The sequence below is a fragment of the Aythya ferina genome (genome assembly GCF_964211825.1).
Source record: "Aythya ferina genome assembly, chromosome: 30".
Taxonomy (NCBI): Eukaryota; Metazoa; Chordata; class Aves; order Anseriformes; family Anatidae; genus Aythya; species Aythya ferina.
The window spans coordinates 1,301,343-1,328,233 of NC_140327.1; the positions used below are offsets into that span (position 1 = coordinate 1,301,343).

Below are 26,891 nucleotides of genomic sequence, written 5' to 3' on the forward strand. Positions count from 1 at the left end.
CCCCATCCTCGTTGCTTCGGAGTTCAGTGATTAAAGCTGCTGCTTCTCGGTGGGGGGGCTCCGTGTGCTTGTGTGTGTCCCCCCCCTCTCCGTCTCGGGGCTATTTTTGGGTCGAAATTCCAGGTTTTTGGGTCGAAATTCCAGGTTTTTGGCTTCCCCCCCCCGGAGCACAGAGGCGGCTCTGTGCGAGCTGAAGGGCCGAGTGTCCGCGTCTGGGCGGGGGCCATATGGGGGGGGCTTGGGGTTTTTTTTGGGGTGGGGGGGGCACTGCCACGTCCCATGGGGTTGGGGGGGAAAGGGGGGGGTTTGGGGGGGTTTGGGGGGGGTTTTGGGGGTGGGGGGGTGGGATTGGGGTGGGGGGGGCATGGGGTTGGGGTGTGGGGATGGGGTTTTGGGGATGGGGGGGCGAGGGGGGGCTGTGGGGTGGGGACAGGATATGGGGGGGGGGATTGGGGGGGGCTGTGGGGTGGGGGCAGGGGTTTGGGGATAGGGCTGTGGGGTGGGGACATGGGATGGGGACAGGGGATGGGGTCCAGGACATAGGATGGGGGGGGGGGGGCTGTGGGGTGGGGACATGGGACGGGGACAGGGATTTGGGGACAGGGCTGTGGGGTGGGGACATGGGACAGGGATGGGGACATGGGATGGGGACAGGGGCACAGGATGGGGTCATGGGATGGGAATGGGGTCTGGGACATGGGATGGGGACGGGGACATGGGATGGGGACAGGGACATGGGATGGGGTCATGGGATGGGGACAGGGATATGGGATGGGGATGGAATGGGAATAGGGGATGGGGATATGGGATGGGGACAGGAATGGGGATATGGGACAGGGCTGGGGATATGGGATGGGGATGGGATGGGGATACAGGACCAGCTAGGGATATGGGACTGGGATATGGGATGGGGATATGGGATGGAGACATGGGACTGGGCTGGGGGTATGGGATGGGGACAGGGATATGGGATGGAGATATGGGATATGGGATGGAATGGGAATAGGGGATAGGGATATGGGATGGGGATATAGGGTGAGGATAGGGGTATGGGGCAGGGCTGTGGATATGGGATGGGGGTGGAATGGGGATATGGGACTGGGATGGGGATGGGCTGGAATGGAGATGGGGCTGGGGATATGGGATTGGGATGGGGATATAGGATAGGGATAGGAATGGGCATATGGGATGGAGATATGGGATGGGGCTGGGGATATGGGATGGGGACAGGGGTAGGGGATGGGGATATGGGATGGGGACAGGGCTGAGGATATAGGACAGGGCTGGGGATATAGGATGGGGATAGGATGGAGATACAGGACCAGCTGGGGATATGGGACTGGGATGGGGACAGGGATATGGGATGGAGATACGGGATAGGGGATGGAATGGGAATAGGGGATGGAGCTTTGGGATGGGGACAGGAATGGGGATATGGGATGGAGATATGGGACTGGGCTGGGGGTATGGGATGGAGATATGGGATAGGGGATGGGGTTATGGGATGGGGACTGGGATGGGGATATAGGATGGGGACAGGGATAGGGGATGGAGATATGGGATGGGGATGGAATAGGGGATGGGGATATAGGATGGGGACAGGAATGGGGATATGGACTGGGGATATGGGACTGGGCTGGGGATATGGGATGGAGATATGGGATAGGGGATGGGGGTATGGGATGGGGACTGGGCTGGGGATGGGAATAGGGGATGGGGACTGGGCTGGGGATATAGGATGGGGACAGGGCTAAGGGATAGCGATATGGGACTGGGATATGGGATGGGAATAGGGCTATGGGATAGGGACAGGGCTATGGGATGGGGCCGGGGGCGTTCCCCTTGGGGGGGGGCGGGTTCGTTCCGGGGCAGCCCCGGGGGCCGGGCGGGGGCGGGCCGGGGGCGGCGGGGCCGGGGCTGGGGCTGGGGCCGGGCAGCGGCGGGGACCGAGCGCAGTCGGGACGGGACCGGGACCGGGAGCGGAGCGGGGACGGGAACCGAGCCCCCCCCCCCCCCCCAAAACCCCGACCCCAAAAATTTCCCCCCCCAGCCATGGCCCCGAGCGGCTCCGCGCTGCCCCTCGCCCTCCTCGGGCTCAGCCTGGCTCTGGCGGCCGCAGGTGGGAGAACTGGGGGGGGACTGGGAGGGACTGGGAGCGCTGGGAGGTGATGGTGGGGGGACTGGGAGGGCTGGGAGATGGTGCTGGGGGGACTGGGAGCGCTGGGAGGTGCTGCTGGGGGGACTGGGAGCACCAGGAGATGCTACTGGGAGGACTGGGAAATGCTACTGGGGGGACTGGGAGGGACTGGGAGCACCGGGAGATGCTGCTGGGAGGACTGGGAGCACCGGGAGATGCTACTGAGGGGACTGGGAAGGACTGGGAGCACCGGGAGATGCTACTGGGAGGACTGGGAGCCCCGGGAGATGTGACTGGGAGGACTGGGAAATGCTGCTGGGAGGACTGGGAGCACCGGGAGATGCGAATGGGAAGGACTGGGAGCACTGGGAGATGCTACTGGGAGGGACTGGGAGCACCAGGAGATGCTGCTCAGAGCACCTGCGGTACTGGATCTGACTGGGAGCTGTTACTGGGATGGACTGGGTTTGTCTGGGAGCTGTTACTGGGAGGGAGCGGGGAGACGATGCTTGGAGCAACAGGGGTACTGGTTCTTAATGGGAGCTGTTGCTGGGAGTACTGGGAGGGAGGTGCTGCTCGGAGCACCTGTGACGCTGCATCTAACAGAGGTGTTACTGGGAGCACTGGGAAGGACTGGGAGCTGTCACTGGGAGCGCTGAGACTTGGAGGGACTGGGGAGGTGCCGCTCAGAGCACCTAGGGTACTGGTCTAACTGGGAGGGACTGGGAGCACTACGAGGGGCTGGGGAGATGCAGCTCAGAGCAGCCAGGATACTGGATCTAAGTGGGAGCTGTTACTGGGAGCACTGGGAGGGACTGGGAGCCCTTCTCAGAGCACTGAGGGTGCTGGGTCTAACTGGGAGCTGTTACTGGGAGCACTGGGAGGACTGGGGAGATGCTGCTCAGAGCACCCGAGACACTGGACCTAACTGGGAGCTCTTACTGGGAGGACTGGGGACCTACAGCGCGGAGCACCAGAGGTGCTGGGTCTAACTGGGAGCTGTTACTGGGAGCACTGGGCAGATGCAGTTCAGGGCACTGGGGATGCCGCAGGGCTCTAACTGGGAGGCACTGGGAGTACTGGGGGATCCTGGAGATGGTAACTGGGAGGCGCAGGGGGGTGGTAGGTCGGAGAACTGGGAGAACTGGGCTGTAACTGGGAGACACGGAGGAGCCCTTACTGGGAGATACTGGGAGGGCTCTAACTGGGGAGCTGGGAACTGCGGGGAGGCTTTAACTGGGACATACTGGGAGGGCTCTAACTGGGGGGGGGCTGGGAAATCCACCGGGACTGTAAGCGGGACGTGGGGTGAGTGGCACCGGGAGCTACTGGGAGTACTGGGACCTGCTGGGGGCCGGCACTGGGAGCACTGGGAGCACTGGGCACGCCCGCACCGCACTGGTCCCACCCGGGATATTTTTAGCCCCGTGGCCACCGCGGGCGGCTCCGGGCTTTTTATAGCCCTTAGGGGGGGGACACGGGGGGGGGGGGGGACACCAGTGCCACCCCCCCCATGGCACCAGGGGGTCCCGGCGGTCCCCACCCCATAAAAAAACCCAAAAAAACCCCGGGCGCCCCTTGGGGACCCCGTCCCCTCCATCCCCTTTCCCCCCCCAACCCCATTACGGGGGTGCCCCAGGCGTCCCCCCCCCACTCCCCGTGTCCCCCTCGCCCCCTCCCCGTGTCCCCCCCCCCCCCTGTGTGCCCCCTGTCCCCCCCCCCCCGGCCCCATAAACATTTTCCACTCGCTCCCTGGCAGCGGCCGCTGGAAATTCCTTGGGTCGGGATCAGGCGCCGGCTGCGTGCCCCCCCCCCCGGCCCCCCCCCCCCCTCAGATCACCTTCCTTCCCCCCCCCCCCCCCCCAGACACACACATAACCTTTTTTCCAGAATCGGCCCTTTTTCGCCCCAAAAAAACAAACCCCGCAAGCGAGCGGTGGGTGGAAGCCCCCCCCGGGCACCTGGGGGATGGAGGGGAATGGGGGGGGGGGTCTTGGGGACACCCGGGGGGCTTGGGGACACCTGGGGGTCCTTGGGGACACCTGGGGGTCCTGGGGGGGCTTTGGGGACACCCAGGGGTCTTGGGGCACCCAAGGGTCTTCCTGGGGGTCTTGGGGACACCTGGGGGGGTTTTGGGGACACCTGGGGGTCCTTGGGGACACCCGGGGGTCCTGGGGACACCTGGGGGGTTTTGGGGACACCCAGGAGTCTTGGGGACACCTGGGGGGGTTTTGGGGACACCAAGAGTTTTGGGGACACCCGGGGGCCCTGGGGACACCTTGGGGTCCTTGGGGACACCCGGGGGTCCTGGGGACACCTTAGGGTCTTCCTGGGGGTTTTTGGGACACCCAAAAATCTTGGGGACACCCAGGGGTCTTGGGGCACCTGGGGGGCTTTGGGGGACACCCAGGAGTCTTGGGGACACCTGGGGGTCCTGGGGACATCTGGGGGGCTTTGGGGACACCCGGGGGTCCTGGGGACACCTTGGGGTCTTTCTGGGGGTTTTTGGGACACCCAAAAATCTTGGGGACACCCAGGAGTCTTGGGGACACCTGGGGGGGGTTTTGGGGACACCAAGAGTTTTGGGGACACCCGGGGGTCCTGGGGACACCTTGGGGTCTTTCTGGGGCTTTTTGGGACACCCGAAAATCTTGGGGACACCCAGGGGTCTTAGGGACACCTGGGGGGCTTTGGGGGACACCCAGGAGTCCTGGGGACACCTGGGGGCTTTGGGGACACCCGGGGGGCCTTGGGGACACCCGGGGGTCCTGGGGACTCCTCGGGGTCTTCCTGGGAGTCTTGGGGACACCTGGGGGGGTTTTGGGGACACCAAGAGTTTTGGGGACACCCGGGGGTCCTGGGGACACCTGGGGGTCTTGGGGACACCTGGGGGGTTTTGGGGACACCAAGAGTCTTGGGGACACCTGGGGGCTTTGGGGGACACCCGGGGGTCCTGGGGACACCTTGGGGTCTTTCTGGGGCTTTTTGGGACACACAAAAATCTTGGGGACACCCGGGGGTCCTTGGGGACACCTGGGGACCTTGGGGCCACCCGGGGGTCTCCCTGGGCGTTTTGGGGCCACCCAAGGGTCCTGGGGCCACCCAGCGGGACCCACCCGGAGCCCTGGAGGTCTTGGGGGCTCCCCGGGGGTCTCGGGGGCTCCCGGGGGTTCCCCGCTCCCCCACGGGGATCTTTGGGTCCGGCGCCCTCATCTTGGGGGGTCCCCAATTTCCCCCCTCCCCAATCCCAAGGGGGGGGGAGACGAGGAAGACGGCGAAAAACGGGGGTGGGAGCAGAGGGGGGCTGGAGGAAAAGGGGAGGGGGGGGGGCTGAATTTTTATTTATTTTTTTTTTTTTAATTTTTTCCCCGTGTGCCCCCCCCCCCCGGGAATTGAGTTATGCATCCGTAATGGGTTTTCCTCTCGCCGCGGGGCAGAAGAAAGGTGTCTCTGTGCCGGCCTGGGTGGGGGCCAAGCGCTGCGGGCGGCGAGGAAGAGGAGGAGACCTTCGGCCTCATGCGTGCACGCGTGGGCCCCCCCCCAAAAAAAAAAAACAAAAAAAAAAAAAAACAAAAAAAAAAAAGCCAGAGCATCCTTTATAGGGTCTTGGATGGTTGGGGGGGCTGCGAGCTTCCCCGCCGCGGTGCCCCCCTCCGAAATCCCGGCCGGGGAAAGCTGGGGGGGGGGGGGGAGGAAGGAGGGTGAGGATGATGAGAAACGCAGGCTGGGGGCTGGCTGGGGAAGGCTCGGGGAGGGAGGGGGGGGGTGGAAAAAAATAATATATAAAAAAAAAAATAAAAAAAATAAAAAAAATATAAAAAAAAAGGGGGGGGGGATGGACAGAAGGATGGACGGACGCGGGGAGCGCGCATGGTGTGGCCCCCATCCCTATGGGGTTGGGGGCTTCTTGGGGGGTCAGGGGAAGGGTTGGGGGGGTTTTGGGGAGGGGGAGGCCCCCATGCGCACCCCCCCCGCCCTCCCCATGTCCCCCCCCCCCACCGCTTGGCCGCGGCCCCAATGGGTTCTGCAGATGGTGGGGACGCGGGGCCGGCGCTGGGAGCCGGGCAGGGGGATTTTTTTTTTGGGGGGGTGGGGGGGTGGGGGGAGGTTTTTTGGGGTCTGCTTGGGGTCTTTGGGGTGGGAGGGGGGCGGGGAGGGGGGGGTGGTACAGGTGAGAGCCCCCGCTGCCGGCCGGCCGAACAAAGCCGCCCTTCATGGGCGTCCCGGGGGGGGTGGGGGGGGGAGATTGGAATTTGGATAGCGGCCGGACGGGTGTGCCGGGCACGGCTGCGGTGCCCCACAGAGCCCCACAGAGCCCCATTGTGCCCCACAGTGCCCCACTGTGCCCCACAGTGCCCCACTGTGCCCCACGGCACCCCCGTGGTACCCTTGGGGCAGCCCCTGTAGGGCATGGGGCACCCCACGGCACCCTATGGCACCCTATAGCACCCCACAGTGTATGGGGTACCCCGTGGCACCCCATGGCACCCTATAGCACCCCACAGTGTATGGGGTACCCCGTGGCACCCTATGGCACCCCACAGTGTATGGGGTACCCTATGGCACCCCGTGGCATCCTATAGCACCCCATAGTGTATGGGGCACCTCATGGCACCCCATGGCACCCTTTGGTACCCTATAGCACCCCACAGTGCGATGGGGCACCCTATGGCACCCCATGGCATCCTATAGCACCCCACAGTGTATGGGGTACCCCATGGCACCCTATGGCACCCCGCAGTGTATGGGGCACCCCATGGCACCCCATGGCACCCTATAGCACCCCATAGTGTATGGGGCACCTCATGGCACCCCATGGCACCCTTTGGTACCCTATAGCACCCTGCAGTGCGATGGGGCACCCTATGGCACCCCATGGCATCCTATAGCACCCCACAGTGTATGGGGTACCCCATGGCACCCTATGGCACCCCACAGTATGTGGGGCACCCCATGGCACCCCATGGCATCCTGTAGCACCCTGTAGTTCATGGGGCACCTCGTGGCACCCTATGGTACCCTATAGCACCCCGTAGTGCTTGGGGCACCCCATGGCACCCTATGGCACCTCGTGGCATCCTGTAGCACCTCGTAGTTCATGGGGCACCCCATGGCACCCCATAGCACCCCACAGTGCATGGGGCACCCCATGGCACCCCATGGAACCCCATAGCACCCCATAGTTCATGGGGCACCTCATAGCACCCTGTGGTACCCCATGGCATCCTGTAGCACCCCGCAGTGCTTGGGACACCCTATGGCACCCCAGGGTACCCTACAGTGCTTGGGGCAGCCCTTGGTGTCTGGGGTACCCTATGGCACCCTATGGGACTCTTGGGCACCCTGTGGGACTCTGGGGCACCTTATGGCACCCTATGGGATCTTATGGGACTCAGGGGCATCCTATGAGACCCTATGGACTCTGCAGCACCCTATGAGATCTTGTGGGACTCTGGGACACCCTATGGGACTTTGGGGCACCCTATGGGACTCCAGGGCACCATATGGCACCCTATGGGACTCTGGGGCACCCTATAGCACCCTATGGGACTTTGGGGCACCTATGGGACTTTGGGGCATGTGTGGGACTCTGGGGCACCCTATGGGACTTTGGGGCACCCTATGGCACCCTATGGGACTTTGGGGCACCCTACAGGACTTTGGGTCACCTATGGGACTCTGGAGCACCCTATGGGACCCTATGGGACTCTGGGGCACCCTATGAGACCCTATGGGACTTTGGGGCATGTATGGGACTCTGGGGCACCCTATGGGACTTTGGGGCACCCTATGGCACCCTATGGGACTCCAGGGCACCATATGGGACTTGGGGCACCCTATGGGTCTCTGGAGCACCCTACGGGACTCAGGGCCACCCTATAGCACCCCCCCCACCCCCACTTCTCCCCCCCACCCTGCAGATCCCGTCGACGTCCTCCAGGTCCTCCAGCTCCACACCCTGCCCGAGGGCGTGAAGAAGGCTCCGGGCTTCTGCTCCCAGCACGGCACCGGTGACACTGGTGGCACTGGTGGCACCGGTGACACCGGTGACACCGCGTACCGGATAACGCGGCGCGCCCAGCTCAGCGCTCCCACCCGCCAGCTCTTCCCCGGTAAGCCCCGGCGCGGTGCCCAGCACGGGTAACCCACCTCATTTTGGGTGCCTCATTTTGGGGCGATTCCTTGCGTTTTTAGGCAAATTCCCGGCGGATTTCTCCATCATGGCGCTGGTGAAGGCCCGGCCGGGCTCGCGGGCCTTCCTGCTCTCCGTCTACGACCGCGACGGCGCCCAGCGGCTGGGCCTGGAGCTGGGCCCCTCGCCCCTTTTCCTCTACCGGGACCAAGGCGGCCGCCCGGCCCCCGAGGAATATCCCCTCTTCCGCGGCGTCGACCTGGCCGACGGCGAGTGGGTACCCGGCGCGGCGCCCCCAAAACCCGACCAACCCCCCGGGGGACAAAACGTCCCGCTGTCCCCGCAGGTGGCGCCCCATGGGGCATCCTATGGCGCCTTATGGGGCTCTGGGACACCCTATGGCACCCTATGGCACCCTATGGCACCCTATGGCACCCTATGGTGCTCTGGAGCACCCTATGGCACCCTATGGCACCCTATGGGGCTATGGGGCACCCTATGGCACCTTATGGCACCCTACGGGGCTCTGGGGCACCCTATGGGGCTCTGGGGCACCCTATGGCACCCTATGGGACTCTGGGGTACCCTATGGGACTCTGGGGCACCCTATGGCACCCTATGGGGCTCTGGGGCACCCTATGGCACCCTATGGGACTCTGGGGTACCCTATGGGGCTCTGGGGCACCCTATGGGGCTCTGGGACGCCCTAGGGCACCTTAGGGCACCCTATGGGTCTCTGGGGCACCCTATGGCATCCTATGGGGCCCTGGGGCACCCTCTAGCACCCTATGGGACTCTGGGGCACCCTATGGGACTCTGGGGCGCCCTATGGCACCTTAGGGCACCCTATGGGACTCTGGGCACCCTATGGTACCTTAGGGCGCCCTATGGGGCTCTGGGGCACCCTATGGCACCCCGTCACCACGACTTGGGTGTCCCCACAGGTGGCACCCTATGGGACTCTGGGGCACCCTATGGGACTCCTGGGCACCCTATGGCACCCTATGGCACCCTATGGGGCTCTGGGGCACCCTATGGCACCTTGTGGCACCCTATGGCACCCTATGGCACCCTATGGGACTCTGAGGCACCCTATGGCACCCCATGGGACTCTGGGACACCCTATGGCACCTTAGGGCACCCTATGGCACCTTGTGGCACCCTATAGGGCTCTGGGGCACCCTATGGGACTCCTGGGCACCCTGTGGCACCTTATGGCACCCTATGGGGCTCTGGGGCACCCTAGGGGTCTCTGGGGCACCCTATGGCACCCTATGGGGCTCTGGGGCACCCTAGGGGACTCCTGGGCACCCTATGGCACCTTAGGGCACCCTATGGGACTCTGGGGTGCCCTAGGGGTCTCTGGGGCACCCTAGGGGTCTCTGGGGCACCCTACGGCACCCTAAGGTGCCCTGGGGCACCCTGTGGCACCCCGTCCCCCCATCCCGCTGTCCCCGCAGGTGGCACCGGGTGGCCCTGAGCGTCCGGGGCCGGGGGGTGACGCTGCTGCTGGACTGCCAGGAGCGGGGGCAGCGCCCCCTGCCCCGCAGCCCCCACCCCGTCCTCGACACCCGCGGCATCACCGTCTTCGGCACCCGCATCCTGGACGACGAGGTGTTCCAGGTACACCAATCGATTTAATTAATTGTATTATTATTATTATTATTTATTATTATTTATTTATTTACCATTTATTTATTTACTATTTATTATTTATAATTTATTACTTATTATTTATAATCTTTTATTATTATTATTGTTATTATTATTATTATTATTATTATTATTATTATTACTACTACTACTACTAATTACTTATTACTTATTATAACTAATTACTTATTACTCATTACTATTTATAATTTATAATTTATAGTTGTTTATTATTATTATTATTATTATTATCGTTATTATTATTATTATTATTATTTTATTAATTGTTATTATTATTATTATTTTATTAATTGTTATTATTATTACTCAGTACTCATTATTTATTATTTATTATTATTTATTATTATTGTTTCATTTATTATTATTATTTATTATTTATTATTTATCATTATCATTATTTATTATTTGTTACTTATAATTTATTATTATTTATTATTATATTGATTATCGTTTACTACTTATTACTTATTATTAATTATTATTTATCACCATTATTATTATTTATTATTCATTACTTATTATTTATTTTTATTATTACTATTACTATTACTATTGCTATTGCTATTGCTATTGCTATTGCTATTACTATTACTATTACTATTACTATTGCTATTGCTATTGCTATTGCTATTGCTATTACTATTACTATTACTATTACTATTACTATTACTATTACTATTACTTCATTTATTATTATCCCTATATATTTTACTCTCATCATTTTCTGGTGGCGGGGGGGTCCCGCCTGGCCCCTAAGGACACCCAATTTTTAATTTTGTGTCCCCCCCCCCCCAAAAAATGTCCCCAGGGTGACATCCAGCAGCTGCTCATCGCGCCCGACCCCCAGGCGGCCTTCGAGTACTGCGAGCACTACGCCCCCCGCTGCGCCCCCGGGGGCCCCCAGGCGCAGGAGCCCCCCCGGCAGCGGCACGAGGTGGGGGCGCAGGGGCTGGGGGGGGGGTGGGGGGGTGTTTTTTTTTTTTTGGGGGAGGGGGGGTTGGATGGATTTGAGGAGAGGGCACGCGGAAAGGAGAGGCTCGGGGGTGAACGTGGTGCCCCCCCCGGGTGGATTTGCGCCCCCCAAGGTGGATTTTGCGCCCCCCAAGTTGAATTTTGCACCCCTCAAGTTGAATTTTGTGCCCCCCAAGTTGGATTTGCGCCCCCCCAGTTGAATTTTTCGCCCCCCCCGGGTGGATTTTGCACCCCCCAAATTGGCTTTGCGCCCCCCAAGGTGGAATTTGTGCCCCCCCAAGTTAGATTTTGCACCCCCCAAGTTGAATTTTGCACCCCCCAAGTTGAATTTTGCACCCCCCAAGTTGAATTTTGCACCCCCCAAGTTGGATTTTGCACCCCCCAAATTGGATTTGCACCCCCCAAGTTGGATTTGTGCCCCCCCAAGTTGAATTTTGCGCCCCCCCAAATTGGATTTTGCACCCCCCAAGTTGGATTTGTGCCCCCCAAGTTGGATTTTGCACCCCCCAAGTTGAATTTTGCGCCCCAAAAAATTTGGAGGGGGTGTCCTGTCCCCCCCCCCCCCCACCTCACCCCTTCCCCCTTTGGGGGCGGCGTTACGGTGACGTCTCCTTCTTCTCCCCCCGCGTCCGTCCGTCCGTCCGTGTGTCCGTCTGTCCCCCCCCCACCCCAAATCCCCCCCCCAACCCCCCCAGTACTTTGAGGAGGACGCGGAGTACTACGAGTACCCCTACTACTACGCCAATAGCCAGGAGGGGCCCCCCCGGGGGGGGGGCACCGAGCAGGTAACGTCCGTCTGTCCGTCCGTCCGTCCGTCTGCTGTGTCGCAGCGCCCCCCCCCCCCAAATTATTTGTGTCCCCCCCCCCCCCAAATTTATTTGTGCCCCCCCCCAATTTATTTGTGACCCCCCCCCCCAAATTTATTTGTGTCCCCCCCCCCCATCGGTGGCTGGATAGGAAAAGGAGGGGGAGGGACGGGGATGCTTCAAGGGGGGGGGTTTTGTTGTCCTTGTGTCCCCCCCCCCCCCCATTTTTTTGGGGTCCCTCGGGGTGATATCGGGTGCTCTGCCCCCCCCCCCCATCGACCTGGGCGGGTTCCTCATCGCCTTCCTCATCATCATCATCATCTTCATCCTCCTCATCCTCGGAGCCGGACACCCCCGGACCCCCCCCTCCTTGGGGACCAGCCCCCAAAACCTTCAGATTTGGATGATTTTGGTGATTTTGGTGATTTTGATGATGATTTTGATGATTTTGATGATGATTCGGATGATTTGAATGATTTGGATGATGATTTTGATGATGATTCTGATGATTTGGATGATTTTGATGATTTTGATGATGATTTTGATGATTTTGATGATGATTTGGGTGATTTTGATGATGATTTTGATGATGATTTTGATGATTTGGATGATTTTGATGATGATTTTGATGATTTGGATGATGATTTGGGTGATTTTGATGATGATTTTGATGATGGTTTGGATGATTTGGATGATTTGGATGATGATTTTGATAATTTTGATGATGATTTGGGTGATTTTGATGATGATGATGATGATGATGATGATGATGATGATGATGATGATGAAGAACACCCCGCCCACCTCCGGGCACTATCCCGGCGGTGGAAAACACCCCAAAACCGGGATTTCTCCCCAAAAATAACACAAGGGAGGGGGGGGGGCCAAGCCGTGCATCCCCCCCCCCCCTCTTGCAACTGGGGCTGTATGGAAGCGAGGCCACAGCCCCCAGCAGGTAGAAAACGACCCCAAATCCCCCCCCCCCCCGACCCCAAATCCCCCCCCGACCCCAAATTCCCCCCCCCAGACCCCATTTCACGCCCCCCCCCCCCCGGGGGGGGGCCGCTATCACCCCGCGATCGTTTGGCTTCGCTTGTCCGTCTGTCCGTCCGTCCGTCCGTCCCATGACCCCCCCCCGTGACCGCTCTCCCCCCCCCCCCCACCCCAATATCCCCCCCCTCGCCCCCCCCCCCACCCACCCCAGGACCCCCATGGGGCCACCCCCCCCCCGGATCGGTGGGACCCCGAGGGCGATGTGGGGCCGGCGGCCGCCCCCCCCCCGCTGGAGGTAACGCCGGGGTCTTGGGGGGGGGGGGGGGGGTCCTGGTGTTGGGGGGGGGGTCTTATCTTAGGGGGGGGGGTCCAGGATGATTTGGGGATTTGGGGGGGGACACCGTGTGTCCGTGCGTCCGTCTCCTCAGCATCATTTGTGTGCCCCCCCCCCACCCTATATCCCCCCCCCCACCATCCCCAATCCCTAAAATCCCCTCTCCTTTTTTTTGGGGGGGGGGTTATTTTGGGGGTGGGGGGGGGTCACCTCGCAGCTCATTGTGCGGAGAGGGGGGGGGGGGGCGAGCGCTAATTACGCCTGTGCTAATTGTGTGTGTCTGAGAGGGGGGGGGGCGCTAATTAATTGGGGGGGGGGCCATGCTGACCTTTGACCTTTTGGGGTTACCCCCCCTGTCCCCCCCCCAGGCTGCGAGAGGGGCCAGGGGCTACAAGGGCGAGAAGGGCGAGCCGGCCGTCATCGAACCGGTACGTGCCCCCCCCCCCAGCCCTAAAACCCCCCCAAAAATCCCCAAAACCAAAATGGGGGGGGGGGGGCACATCCCCCCCCCTCCCCGTGTCCCCCCCTAATGTCCTTCTGTCCGTCCGCAGGGGATGCTGGTGGAGGGGCCCCCTGGCCCCGAGGGACCCGCGGTAAGACCCCGGGGGGGGGGGGGGGGGGCAAAATTGGGTGGGGGGGGGGGGCAAAAACACCAGGACCCCCCCCCTCATCACGGTGCCCCCCCCCCCCAGGGTATGTCAGGCCCACCGGGGACGCAGGGACCACCGGGAGCCCCGGGAGAACCTGGTGAGAGGGTGAGTAGGGGGCTTTTTTTTTTTGGGGGGGGGGTCACGGGTGACCCCCCCCCCACATCCCACTCGTGTCCCCCCCCCCCCCTTTACAGGGCCCCCCCGGCCGTGCCGGGCTGCCCGGCTCCGACGGGACCCCCGGCCCCCCCGGCACCTCCATGATGCTGCCGGTGAGTTTTTGGGGAAGGGGCTGGGAAGAAGATTAGGAAAATTGGGGGGGTGGCCCCCCCCTGCCCAAAATTAAATTTTTTGTGTCGTCCCCCCCCCAAATGTCCCAGTTCCGTTTCGGCAGTGGCGGCGGCGACAAGGGGCCGGCGGTTTCGGCGCAGGAGGCGCAGGCTCAGGCCCTCCTGCAGCAAGCACGGGTGAGTTTTTTTTTTTGGGGGGGGGGTCCCCCGGCCCCCCCCCGTGTCCCTCGTGTCCCCTCGAGACCCCCCCATCCCCTTGGGGACAAGGGACAGAGGCCGCCACCGTCGCCCTTCCCCCGGCTGCGCGCCGGCTTCGTGCGTTTTTTGGGCGCGCGGCCCCAAAAAGACGCAAATTTTGGGGTGCCCCCCCCCCAAAAAAAAATTAATTAACCCCCCCCCCTTTTTTTTTTTTTCCTGTTTCTCCTCCAGCTCGCCCTCCGGGGCCCCCCCGGCCCCATGGGGTACACCGGCCGCCCCGGACCCATGGTGGGTATGGGTGGGATTTGGGGGGGGGGGGGGGGGGGCTGCAAGGTGGCTTTTGGGGTGGCTGGGGGGGGGGGGGCTGCTGTACCCGTGCCCCCCCCCCAAATACCCCATTTTGCCGTCCGCTTGCAGGGGCAGCCTGGAAGCACCGGGATGAAGGGCGAATCCGGAGATTTCGGGCCCCAGGTGAGCCCCCCCCCGGTGTCACGGTGGTGTCCCCCCCCCCCTCCGTTGGGCTCCGAGCCCCCTCGTTTTTGGGGTCCCCCATTAATTTTTTGGCTTTCCCCCCCCCCCAGGGTCCCCGCGGCCCCCAGGGACTCACCGGACCCCCGGGGAAGCCAGGCAGGAGGGTGAGTTTTTTTTTTTGGGGGGGGGGTGGAGATTGGGGTTGGGGTCGATGGGGGGGGGTCCGTGCCCCTCTCACCCCCCCCCCGTGTCCTGTAGGGTCGGCCGGGAGCTGACGGCGCCCGGGGGATGCCCGGAGATCCCGGTGTGAAGGTAACGGGGGCGGGGGGGGGGCTGCGGGATCCCCCCGGGATCCCCTCGAGATCTGGGGGTCCCCAGGGGGGTCCCTGCGACCCATGAGGATCCCGCTGGTGGTGGATCTGGTGTGGATCCGGTGTGGATCTGGTGTGGGTCTGGAGTGGATCTGGTGTGGGTCTGGTGTGGGTCTGGTGTGGGTCCTGTATGGATCCGGTGTGGGTCTGGTGTGAATCCGGTGTGGGTCTGGAGTGGATCTGGTGTGGGTTTGGTGTGGATCCGGTGTGGATCTGGTGTGGGTCCTGTGTGGGTCTGGAGTGGATCTGGAGTGGGTCTGGTGTGGGTCCTGTATGGATCTGGTGTGGGTCTGGAGTGGATCTGGTGTGGGTCTGGTGTGGGTCTGGAGTGGATCTGGTGTGGGTCCTGTGTGGGTCTGGAGTGGATCTGGAGTGGGTCTGGTGTGGGTCCTGTATGGATCTGGTGTGGGTCCAGAGTGGGTCCTGTATGGATCTGGTGTGGATCCGGAGTGAGTCCTGTATGGATCCGGTGTGGATCCGGTGTGGATCTGGTGTGGGTCCAGAGTGGGTCCTGTATGGATCTGGTGTGGATCCGGTGTGGGTCTGGTGTGGATCTGGAGTGGGTCCTGTATGGATTTGGTGTGGGTCCTGTATGGATCCAGTGTGGGTCTGGAGTGGATCTGAAGTGGATCTGGTGTGGGTCCTGTATGGGTCCAGTGTGGGTCTGGTGTGGATCCGGTGTGGATCTGGTGTGGAACCGGAGTGGGTCCGGTGTGGGTCCGGAGTGGGTCCTGTATGGATCCAGTGTGGGTCTGGAGTGGATCTGGTGTGGATCCGGTGTGGGTCTGGTGTGGGTTTGGTGTAGGTCCAGTGTGAGTCCTTGTATGGATGTGGTGTGGGTTTGGTGTGGATCTGGTGTGGATCCGGAGTGAGTCCTGTATGAATCCGGTGTGGATCTGGAGTGGGTCCTGTACGGATCCGGTGTGGGTCTGGAGTGGGTCCGGTGTGGGTCCTGTATGGGTCTGGTGTGGATCCCGCGTGGGTCTGGAGTGGATCTGGAGTGGATCCGGTTTGGATCCGGTTTGGATCCAGTGTGACTCCGGTGTGACTCCGGCGCACACCCCACCCTGACCTCCCTTCTTCCCCCCACCCCAGGGCGACCGAGGCTTCGACGGGCTGCCGGGGCTGCCGGGTGACAAAGGGCACCGGGTGAGTGCCGGGGAGGGGGGGGGGGGGAGGTGGCACAGACACTGGGTGCATTCATGGCCCCCCCCCCCCCTCTTTACCCCCCCCCCAGGGTGAAACCGGCTCCCAGGGCATGCCAGGACCCCCCGGCGAGGACGGAGAGAGGGTGAGTGGTGCCGTGGGGGGGGGGGGGTTATAGGGTGGGGAGGGGGTTATAGGGTGGGGAGGGGGTCGGTGATCCGACCCCCGCTCACCCCCCTTTTTTGTGCCCCCCCCCCCAAAAAAAAATAAATTACAGGGAGATGACGGCGAGGTGGGACCCCGAGGGCTGCCCGGAGAAGCGGTAGGGCATATAGGGCCGGGGGGGGGCACACAAAGACCCCACCCCCCCAGAGGGTGAGGGTCTCGGGGTGAAGCCCCCCACCCATGGGTGCTGCCCCCCCCCCCGCAGTGACGCCCCCCCCCCTTCTCCCCGCACAGGGTCCCCGAGGTTTGCTGGGCCCCAAAGGCCCCCCCGGAATCCCCGGTCCCCCGGTAAGTGCCGTGGGGGGGGGGGGGCCCCCATCCCCAATCCCCTTCCCAAATCTTTTTGGTGCCCCCCCCCCCCCCCCCCAAAAGGTGCCCAAATTTTGCCTCCCCCGCAGGGCGTGCGCGGCATGGACGGCCCCATAGGACCCAAGGGGAACCTGGTGAGTGCCACCATCCCCCCCCCCCCCCCCAAAAATTGGGACCCCCACATGGGGGGGGTTGCCCCCCACCCCCATGCTGGGGTCCCCGGTGCTTCTTTTGGGGGGGGGCGATTTTGGGAACCGACCCCGTGTCCGATCCATCACAGGGGCCGCAAGGGGAGCCCGGCCCCCCCGGCCAGCAGGGGACCCCCGGCACCCAGGTGAGCACCCAAAGGACCAGGGTGGGTGGGGGGGGGGGGTGAAAAAGACCCCTGCCCCCCCCAAAAAAAAAATTCTAGGGGGGGGGGCACAGGGGGTGACTCCCACCTCACCTCTGCATTTTAGGGTCTGCCGGGTCCCCAAGGTGCCACGGGACCACCTGGAGAGAAGGTGACACATGGGGGGGGGGGGACACAAATGGGGGGGGGGCGCATGGGGACGGCGCTGCCCCGTGCCCCCCCGGTGACACCCTGACCCTATTCCGACCCTATTATTTTTTTCCTCTAGGGCCCCCAAGGCAAACCCGGCCTCCCCGGCATGCCCGGCTCCGACGGCCCCCCCGTGAGTGTGTCCCCCCCCCCCCCGTGCCCGGTGTCACCGCGGTGACGCGCGGGGGGACCCCAGTGCCTTGGGGTGGGGGGGCTGCGTGCCCCGTTTTGGGGTCTCTCCATCTCCACCCCTTTCTGCTTTAGGGTCACCCCGGCAAGGAGGGCCCCCCCGGCACCAAAGGCCACCAGGTGGGGACACGGGGGGGGGGGTGGCGGAAGGGGGGGGGGGACACGGGGTCCCCGCGTGGGTGGCACCCATCCCTCACCCCCCCCCCCCCCACCCTCCTCTCGTCCCCAGGGTCCCTCGGGTCCCCAGGGTCCCATCGGATACCCGGGCCCCCGCGGCGTGAAGGTCAGTGCCTGAAATTTTTTTTTTTTGGGGGGGGGGACACACACGCCAGCAGTTTTTTTTTGGGGGAAGAAAAGGCGGAATCGGGGCAGGAGCCCGCCCGCGGTGCTGGGGGGCTCCCCGTCACTCTCCCCCCCTCCCCAGGGCGTCGACGGCATCCGAGGGCTGAAGGGCCACAAGGGCGAGAAGGTAGGAGCCCCCCCTCGCCCCCTTGACGTGGGGGGGTACCGCATGACCCTAAAAACCCCCAAAACCCCAAAAACCCCAAAAAACTGCTTCTCCAACCCCGCAGGGCGAGGAAGGCTTCCCCGGCTTCAAGGGGGACATGGGCGTGAAAGGAGACCGGGTAGGTGCCCGCGGCGGGGCCGTGACCCCATAGGGGCCGTGACCCCATAGGGGCTGTGACCCCTTTGGGGTTGTGACCCCATTGGGACCATGACCCCATAGGGACCATGACCCCATAGGGGCCGTGACCCCATAGGGGCCGTGACCCCATAGGGGCTGTGACCCCATAGGGACTGTGACCCCATAGGGGCCAAGACCCCATTGAGGCCGTGACACCATAGGGGCCGTGACCCCTTTGGGGCTGTGATCCCATTGAGGCCATGACCCCATTGAGGCCGTGACCCCATAGGGGCTGTGACCCCATAGGGGCTGTGACCCCTTTGGGGTTGTGACCCCATTGGGACCATGACCCCATAGGGACCATGACCCCATTGGGGCCGTGACCCCATAGGGGCCGTGACCCCTTTGGGGCTGTGACCCCATTGAGGCCGTGACCCCATAGGGGCCAAGACCCCATTGAGGCCGTGACACCATAGGGGCCGTGACCCCATAGGGGCTGTGACCCCATAGGGACTGTGACCCCATAGGGACCATGACCCCATTGGGACCGTGACCCCATTGGGACCATGACCCCATAGGGACTGTGACCCCATAGGGACTGTGACCCCTTTGGGGCCGTGACCCCTTTGGGGCCATGACCCCATTGAGGCCATGACCCCATAGGGACCATGACCCCTTTGGGACCATGACCCCATAGGGGCCGTGACCCCATTGGGACCGTGACCCCATAGGGGCCGTGACCCCATAGGGACCATGACCCCATAGGGGTCGCGACCCCATTGGGACCATGACCCCCTAGGGACCATGACCCCATTGAGGCCGTGACCCCATAGGGGCCGTGACCCCATTGGGACCATGACCCCATAGGGACCATGACCCCATAGGGGCCGTGACCCCATTGGGGCCACCCTGACGCCCCCTCTGTCCCCAGGGCGAGGTCGGCGTGCCGGGGTCCCGCGGCGAGGACGGACCCGAGGGTCCCAAGGGGCGCACGGGCCCCACCGGCGACCCCGGCCCCATTGGGCTGGTGGGCGAGAAGGTGAGGGGCCGCGGGGGGGCTCGGGGGATTTTGGGGAGGGGGGGGGGGCGCAGGGGGCACCCCGTGACCCCCCCTTTTTCTCTCTTATAGGGCAAATTGGGAGTGCCGGGGCTGCCGGGGTACCCGGGGCGCCAGGGCCCCAAGGTGAGCGCAGCAGCTGTGGGGCTGCCCCATATCCGCGTCCCCTTTCCCCAAATCCTCCCCAAATATCGCTGCCCCCCCCCCCATCCCCAAATTCTCCCTCCCCAGGGCTCCCAGGGGTTCCCCGGTTTTCCGGGCAGCAACGGCGAGAAGGGCGCTCGGGTGAGTGGCCGCCCCCCCCCCCCCCATCGCTATGGGGCCGTGACCCCCATAGAGGGGTGTGGGGTGGGGGGCACGACGCTATGGGGTCCCGCCCCATGGCACGTCCCCGAAACTCTCCCTCTTTTTTAGGGTCTCTCGGGGAAATCGGGGCCCAGGGGCGAGCGCGGCCCCACGGTGAGTCCGGGGTGGTGGTGGGGGGGGGGGGGTGGGGGGGTCCTCTCCAAATGGTTTTGGGGTCCCAGCACCCAAATCTATGGGGCGGGGGTCCCCGAGCCACCTCCATCTCCTCCTACAGGGTCCCCGGGGCCAGCGGGGTCCGCGAGGAGCCACCGGGAAATCGGGGGCCAAGGTCAGTGTTTTGGGGTGGGGGGGGGCGCTCTGTGGGGTCCCCAAATGGGCACCCTAAAAACCCCGCTCCCACAGGGCACCTCCGGCAGCGACGGCCCCCACGGTCCTCCGGGAGAAAGGGTAAGAGGGTGCCGGGATTTTTTTTTTGGGGGGGGGGTTTGGGGGGCGAGGGGGGGGGTCCCACGCGCCCTAAATACCCCCCTCCGCTCCCCTTTAGGGTCTGCCGGGACCGCAGGGCACCAACGGCTTCCCGGGACCCAAAGGACCTCCCGTGAGTAGCGGGGTCCCCGTGTCCCCCCCCCACCCCACCACCACCACCCTAGGGTGCCACCAGCACCTCTCACCCCCCCCCCAAATCCCCAAATCCCCAAATCCCCAAATCCTTTCCCACAGGGCCCCCCCGGCAAGGACGGGCTCCCCGGGCACCCCGGGCAGCGAGGAGAAGTCGTGAGTGCCCCCCCCCCTCCTCACCCCACACCCTAAAATTGACCCCAAAACACCTCGGTGGAATTTCACCTTGACCCCCCCCCCCCCCCCCAAAAAAAATTTCCTTCCAGGGTTTCCAAGGCAAGACCGGCCCCCCCGGCCCCCCCGGGGTGGTGGGACCTCAGGTGAGCGTCGCCCTTTTTTTGGGGAGGGGGGGGGGGGCGCAGCGCTTTAGGGGCGCACCCGCTCCCTTTTTGGGGTCGTGCTGATTCTCCCCCCCCCACCCCACCCCACACCCCCCCCCCACCCCATACCCTATACTCCAGGGCCCCGCTGGGGAGTCCGGCCCCATGGGGGAGCGCGGCCACCCGGGCCCCCCCGGCCCCCCAGGAGAACAAGGGCTGCCGGGACCCTCGGGCAAAGAGGGCACCAAGGTGAGGAGGTTACGGGGAGGGGGGGGGTCCCCTTCGGCTCAGCCCCCCCCCACCTATTTTTTTTTATTATTTTTATCTTTTTTTCTTTTTTTCCCCCCCCCCACTTTTAGGGAGACCCCGGCCCCACCGGCTCCCCCGGCAAGGACGGCCCCGCCGGTTTGCGGGGTTTCCCCGGCGAGCGGGGTCTGCCCGGCACCCCGGTGAGTACCACCCACCCTTGGGTGCCCCCCAGCACCCCCCCACCCCAAAACCACACCGCTGACCCCCCCCCCTCTTTTTACAGGGCGGCCCAGGGCTGAAGGGCAACGAGGGTCCGGCGGGACCCCCAGGACCCGCAGTGAGTGCGCGCGCCCCCCCCTCATCCTCCACCCACCATCCCACTGCGCCCCCCCCCTTCATCCCCATCCCTCTTGCCCCCCCCCAGGGCTCCCCAGGGGAAAGAGGAGGACCGGGACAAGGTGGCCCTGTTGGCCCCCCCGGGCGACCGGGGCCACAAGGACCACCGGGCCCCGCCGGAGAGAAAGGCGTCCCCGTGAGTACCGCGGCGAGCGGCGGGGTGTCCCCAAATGTCCCCGCGCCCCCTCACCCCTCTTTTTCCCTTTCCCCCCCCCCAAAAAAAAAATAAATTCAAGGGAGAGAAAGGTCCCATGGGTCCCGCTGGCCGCGACGGCGTTCAGGGCCCCGTGGGTCTCCCCGGCCCCGCTGGCCCCCCCGGTGGTCCCGGCGAGGACGGTGACAAGGTGAGGTGCCACCCGGTGTCCCCCCCGATGTCCCCGCGCCCCCCAATTTTTGCTGATCCCTCGGCGTCTTCCCGCAGGGGGAGGTGGGCGAACCGGGCCAGAAGGGCAGCAAGGGCAACAAGGGCGAGCACGTGAGTAGCCCGCGTGTCCCCCCCCCGACCCCACGGGTCCTCCCCCACCCTTCTGGGCTGCCCCAGCCCCGTTGACCCTTCCCTTCCCCTCGCAGGGTCCCCCCGGACCCCCCGGACCCATCGGGCCGGTGGGGCAGCCCGGAGCTGCGGTGAGTAGGGGACACGGTTGGGAAGGGGGGGGTCCTGCCCCCCGGGGAGGGGGTGACGAAGGCCAGGAGGTGTCCCCGTGTGTCTTTGTCCCCCCCCCAAACCCCATATTTTTTTTGGGGGGGGGGGGAACCGGGCGGCACCCACCCTCTTCCCTACCCCGCAGGGCGCCGACGGGGAGCCGGGTGCCAGAGGTCCCCAGGGCCACTTCGGTGCCAAGGGTGACGAGGGGACGCGGGGCTTCAACGGGCCCCCCGGCCCCATCGGCCTCCAGGTGAGCACGGAGACCCCCCCGGAGACCCCCCGGAGACCCCCCAAAGACCCCCGGCCCCCCCTCCAACCCCCCCCCCATTTTAACCCTTTCTCTTCGCTCCTAGGGTTTGCCTGGTCCGGCGGGCGAGAAGGGCGAAACGGGTGACGTAGGACCCATGGTACGTGCCCCCCCCCCCCCTTCCTTCCCCAATAACACATCACTTTTTTTTTTTTTTGGGGGGGGGGACACCCCCCAGACCCATCCTCACGCTGTGTTTTTCCCCCATTCTAGGGCCCCCCTGGCCCCCCAGGCCCCCGTGGCCCCGCTGGACCCTCCGGAGCTGATGTGAGTGACCCCCCCCTCATCTCCACCCTGTGTCCCCGGTGTCCTTTCCTGGGGGGGGGCACCGGGGTGACCGCCTCTGCTCCCCCCCCCACTGCAGGGACCCCAGGGACCCCCTGGAGGTGTTGGCAACCTGGGCCCCCCCGGGGAAAAGGTAAGTCCATGGGTGCTGGACAGCAGGGTCTGCCCCGAGCCTCTGTGGGGGGGGGGGGGGTGGCTCAATGGGGCCAAGGGACCCCGTTTTTTGGGGGGGGGGGCTTGGATTTGGAGTGGGGGGGGGGCGCTCACTTCTCTCTCTTCCCATTTTAGGGGGACCCCGGTGAATCGGGGGCTCCGGGCATCCAAGGGGAACCGGGAGTCAAGGTGAGTGCCTATGGGGGGGGGGGGACACCCCAAAACCTGTCCCTGTACCCCCCCCCCTCCCCAAGCTGCCTCTGCGGGGTGCCGACCCCTTTTCTCGCACCCCAGGGCCCGCGAGGAGAGCGAGGGGAGAAAGGAGAAGCCGGAGCCGCCGGCGTGGCCGGGCCACCGGGGGGGAAAGGCCCCCCCGGCGACGATGGGCCCAAGGGCAACCCCGTGAGTGTGGGGGGGGCACGGGGCCGGGCGGCTGCGGCGGCTTTTTGGGGTCCCCCCCCCCAATGCTCACCGCTCTTTCCGTGCCAGGGTCCCGTTGGTTTTCCCGGCGATCCCGGCCCCCCCGGCGAAATGGGCCCCAGGGTGAGTGGCGGGTCCCCGAGGGACTGCAGGAATTATTTGGGGGGGGGGGGGGTTTAGTGTAGGGGGGGGCATTTAGGGCCGCGGGCTCACCCCGGGTTTTCCCTTCCCAACAGGGCCAGGACGGTGCCAAGGGCGAGCGCGGAGAGGACGGCGAGCCGGGGGAGCCGGTGAGTGCCTGGATTTGGGGGGCACCCCACTCCCTGCGCCCCCCCTCCTCGGCTGCCCGGGGCCGTCCCCGTCACGCAGCCGATATTTTGGGGTGCCGTGGCGTGGGGGGAAGGGGGCCACGCTCACATCCACGCTCGCATCCACGCGCCCATCCTCCGGCTGCGCCTTGCGCCCCGCAGCCTGGGCTCTCCTCGTGCGCCCCGGGGTCCTCCTCGCCACCTCGCTCCCCGTCCCGGTTTTGGGACCAGACCAGCTCAAATTCGCTCCCCCCTCTCTCTTTTAGGGCTCGCCGGGTCCTACAGGCGAGAACGGGCCCCCCGGACCCCTGGGGAAGAGGGTAAGTGGTGGGTGAGGCCGGCTCCGCACCCGTCTCGCCGCGTCCCCATCCCTCTCCACGTCCCCATCCCTCGCTGCGTCCCCATCCCTCTTGGTGTCCTCGTCCCTCTTGGTGTCCTCGTCCCTCTTGGTGTCCTCGCCCCTCTTGGTGTCCTCGCCCCTCACCGCCCCATTTCTCCTCCCCGCAGGGTCCAGCTGGCTCCCCCGGCCCCGAGGGGCGTCAGGGCGAGAAGGGCGCGAAGGTGAGCGATGCTGGGGGGGGGGTCCCGTGGGGAGACCCCAATGGGGGCTGTGAGCCCAAAAACGGGATCGGCCTCACCCGGCTCCTCCGTGCCCGCAGGGAGAGCCCGGAGCCGTGGGTGCCCCCGGCAAGACGGGTCCCGTGGGGCCGCAGGGTCTTGCTGGCAAGCAGGGACCGGATGGTCTCAGGGGTCTGCCGGGCTCGGTGGTAAGTGATAATATCCTAAAATCCCGGGGGGGGGGGAGGGGGGACACATCGAGGTGCATCTGCCCTCGCCGTGCGCCCCCGGGGGTGGCGGTGACGGATAGCGGCGTCCTCTGACCTGTGCAGGGAGAGCAAGGCAAGCCGGGCACCACGGGGCAAGCTGGGCCACCGGGACCCGTGGTGAGTGTGCCCCCACCCCCCCAATGCCGCCCCCCGAATTGGGGGGCCCCCCTCCCTGCATCGCACGAGCCCCCCCCCGTCTATCCCCTCCGCAGGGTCCCCCGGGTCTCCCCGGCCTCAAAGGTGACACCGGTGCCAAAGGAGAGAAGGTGAGCGAGGCGCCGTGGGTCACCACGAGGAGGGGACAGGGGACGGTGACGCTGTCCCCACCCCACATCCCCCCCCCCCCCACGTCCCTGTGCTGACCTCCCGTGTCCCTCCCCCAGGGCCACCCTGGTCTCATCGGCCTGATCGGACCCCCGGGGGAGCAGGGGGAGAAGGGAGACCGGGGGCTGCCCGGCCCCCAGGGCTCCACGGGGCAGAAAGGAGAAACCGTGAGTGTGGGGGGGCTGGGGGGGGTGGGGGGGGGGCAGGAGGAAGGGTTCAGAGCGGGGTTGGGGTTTTGGGGGGGGGGGGGTCTCCGGGACTGGGGTACCCCCCGGTGTCCTCACGCCGCCGTCCGCTCTCCTCCCATCCCGCAGGGCATCCCCGGAGCTACCGGACCCATCGGCCCCGCTGGCCCCCCCGGCCTTCCCGTGAGTGCCCCCCCCCCCCCGCCTGCTGCCGGTCCCGCATCCCCCCTTCCTCTGCCTCCACTCTCGTCCTTGCCCTCCCTGCTGTCACCCTTCCCCTCCCCAGCACTGACAGACCTGGTCTTGCTTTGCAGGGCCCGGCAGGTCCCAAGGGTGCCAAGGGAGCCATGGTAAGCACCGAGACCCCCTCCCTGCCACCCCCCCACCCCCTTGCCCAACGTCTGTCCCCTCTGAGCATCCCTTTCCTCTAGGGCCAAGCAGGACCCAAAGGCGAACGCGGCCCTCCGGGACCCCCAGGACACCCGGTGAGCGCCCCAAATTTTGGGGCTGGGGGAACGCCCAGGAGCCCTGAGCCACGGGGTGCCGGGCTCCTCATTTTGGGGTGCTGAGGGTGCTGTGCCCACCACAGGGCCCCCCGGGGGAGGTGATCCAGCCCCTGCCCATCCAGCTGCCCAAGAAGAGCAAGCGCTCCATCGACGCCAGCAAGCTGGTGGAGGAAGAGGAGGAGGAGGAGGAGGAGGAAGGCGGAGAGCGCGCGGCCGCCGACCAGGCGGCCGGCGACTACGCCGAGGGCATGGAGGAGATTTTCGGCTCCCTCAACTCCCTCAAGCAGGAGATCGAGGGCATGCGGCGCCCCATGGGCACCCAGGACAACCCGGCCCGCACGTGCCAGGACCTGCAGCTCAGCCACCCCGGCCTGCCCGACGGTGAGCGGCGGCGCCGCGGGGGCGAGGGCGGGCGGCGGGCGCCGCGGCGCTGCCCCCAGTGCTCTGAGCCCTCTCGTCCCTCCGCAGGCGAGTACTGGATCGACCCCAACCAAGGCTGCGCCCGAGACTCCTTCAAGGTCTTCTGCAACTTCACGGCGGGCGGGGAGACCTGCGTCTTTCCCAGCAAGGACGTCGAGGAGGTGAAGGCTGCGGGGACCCCATAGGGACCGTGACCCCATTGGGACCACAATGCCCCCATCGTGCCCCGGAGTGGGAGCCCAATGACCCCATTGGGCTCCCACTCCGGGGAGCCGCGGGTAGGGGGCCGCTCACGGCCGCCTCTCCTCTCGCAGGTGAAGGTGTCGTCCTGGGAGCAGGAGGAGCCCCAGCGGTGGTTCAGTCAGTTCAAGGAGGGCAGCAGGGTAAGGATGCTGCTGGCTTATAGGGGACGTGCTCCGTGTCCTCGTGTCCCCGAGCGAGTACTTTTTGCTTGCCGGGTGCCCGTCTTCCACCAGAAACATCCTCCACCAGGCTTTGAGCCCATCACCCCTTCCCTGGCTGCCTCCTCCATGAAACGCGGGGGTCCGCATCCCCGCAGAACCCCTCCAAACCCCCTTTTCCTCACCCCCCCTGGCCACCGTCCCCCGTTAATTCATCTCCTCTCCGTTGTCCCTGCAGTTCTCCTACACGGACTCGGACGGGCAGCCCCTCGGCGTGGTGCAGCTGACCTTCCTGCGGCTCCTCAGCGTCTCCGCCCGCCAAAATTTCACCTACCACTGCCACCGCTCGGTGGCCTGGCACAGCACCGGCACCGGGGACCACCGGCATGCCCTCCGCTTCCTGGCGGCCAACGAGGAGGAGCTGAGCTACGACACCAGCCCCTACGTCAAAGCCGTGGCCGACGGCTGCGCGGTGAGCGCTGCGGCGGAGCGGAGGCGTTGGGCACGGCGGGGAGGGAGGGGGAAAAGGGTGGAAAAGCGAGGTTTTGGAGGGGGCTGGAGGAATTGTGGGGACGGAAGGATGAGCAAAAAGGGGTGGATAAAATGGGTAATGAGGGCAGAATAGTCAAAAAAAGGTGCTGGGATGGAGAGAGAGAGTTGGGGTCGTTGGGCATAGAGAAGGGAAGGCTCCGTGGGGACCTTGCTGGACCCGGAGGGGGACTCAGCAGCAGAAGTGGGATAAAGAGAAGGGCTGTCCCTGGTGTCCCCAGTGTCCCCAACCCTTGTCCCGTCTCTCTCCCTGCAGGCACGGAAGGGCTCCAGCCGAACGGTGCTGGAGGTGAGCACGCCCCGCCTGGAGCAGCTCCCGCTGAGGGACGTGCGAGTCGTGGACTTTGGCGAGCCCAACCAGAGGTTCGGGTTCGAGGTGGGACCGGTCTGTTTCCTCGGCTAGGACCAACCCCGTTCCCCCCTACGACTGTCACCCTCCCTGCCATACCCTGGCCTCCCCCGTGGGGCGATCCTCGCCCCCTCGCCTCCCCTCCTTGCTGCTGCGAGGGGCGGAGGGGCTCAGCCCCCGGCCGCGCGCGTCGAGACCGAAACG

General features: G+C 64.6%; 1 protein-coding gene across 1 annotated transcript; it reads left to right on the forward strand.

Moving 5' to 3' along the window:
- The first annotated feature begins 2,040 nt into the window (after window positions 1-2,040).
- On the forward strand, window positions 2,041-26,891 carry COL11A2 (collagen type XI alpha 2 chain). The gene is made up of 66 exons (XM_084501299.1): window positions 2,041-2,119; window positions 8,059-8,250; window positions 8,333-8,543; window positions 9,731-9,893; window positions 10,753-10,878; window positions 11,612-11,701; window positions 12,927-13,010; window positions 13,418-13,477; window positions 13,601-13,642; window positions 13,742-13,804; window positions 13,894-13,968; window positions 14,077-14,163; window positions 14,416-14,472; window positions 14,602-14,655; window positions 14,766-14,819; window positions 14,914-14,967; window positions 16,122-16,175; window positions 16,264-16,317; window positions 16,450-16,494; window positions 16,632-16,685; window positions 16,796-16,840; window positions 16,987-17,040; window positions 17,165-17,209; window positions 17,327-17,380; window positions 17,512-17,556; window positions 17,666-17,719; window positions 17,861-17,905; window positions 18,009-18,062; window positions 18,993-19,100; window positions 19,191-19,244; window positions 19,350-19,403; window positions 19,533-19,577; window positions 19,699-19,752; window positions 19,827-19,871; window positions 19,969-20,022; window positions 20,145-20,198; window positions 20,309-20,362; window positions 20,504-20,611; window positions 20,722-20,811; window positions 20,895-20,948; window positions 21,036-21,143; window positions 21,244-21,351; window positions 21,429-21,482; window positions 21,578-21,631; window positions 21,796-21,903; window positions 22,007-22,060; window positions 22,174-22,227; window positions 22,325-22,378; window positions 22,534-22,587; window positions 22,693-22,800; window positions 22,888-22,941; window positions 23,055-23,108; window positions 23,393-23,446; window positions 23,634-23,687; window positions 23,786-23,893; window positions 24,017-24,070; window positions 24,166-24,219; window positions 24,337-24,444; window positions 24,592-24,645; window positions 24,777-24,812; window positions 24,894-24,947; window positions 25,052-25,349; window positions 25,437-25,549; window positions 25,703-25,771; window positions 26,028-26,261; window positions 26,595-26,891. Exons 1-66 carry the CDS (start codon window positions 2,053-2,055, stop codon window positions 26,739-26,741), a joined length of 5,157 nt encoding a protein of 1,718 aa, XP_084357425.1. The 5' UTR covers window positions 2,041-2,052; the 3' UTR covers window positions 26,742-26,891.

Coding starts and splice junctions, on each gene's coding strand:
- COL11A2 (XM_084501299.1), top strand. CDS start 2,053: ATGGCCCCGAGCGGCTCCGCGCTGCCCCTCGCCCTCCTCGGGCTCAGC. Junction 14,820..14,913: donor CGGGGAAGCCAGGCAGGAGG/GTGAGTTTTTTT, acceptor CGTGTCCTGTAG/GGTCGGCCGGGAGCTGACGG. Junction 22,942..23,054: donor CCGGCGAAATGGGCCCCAGG/GTGAGTGGCGGG, acceptor CCTTCCCAACAG/GGCCAGGACGGTGCCAAGGG.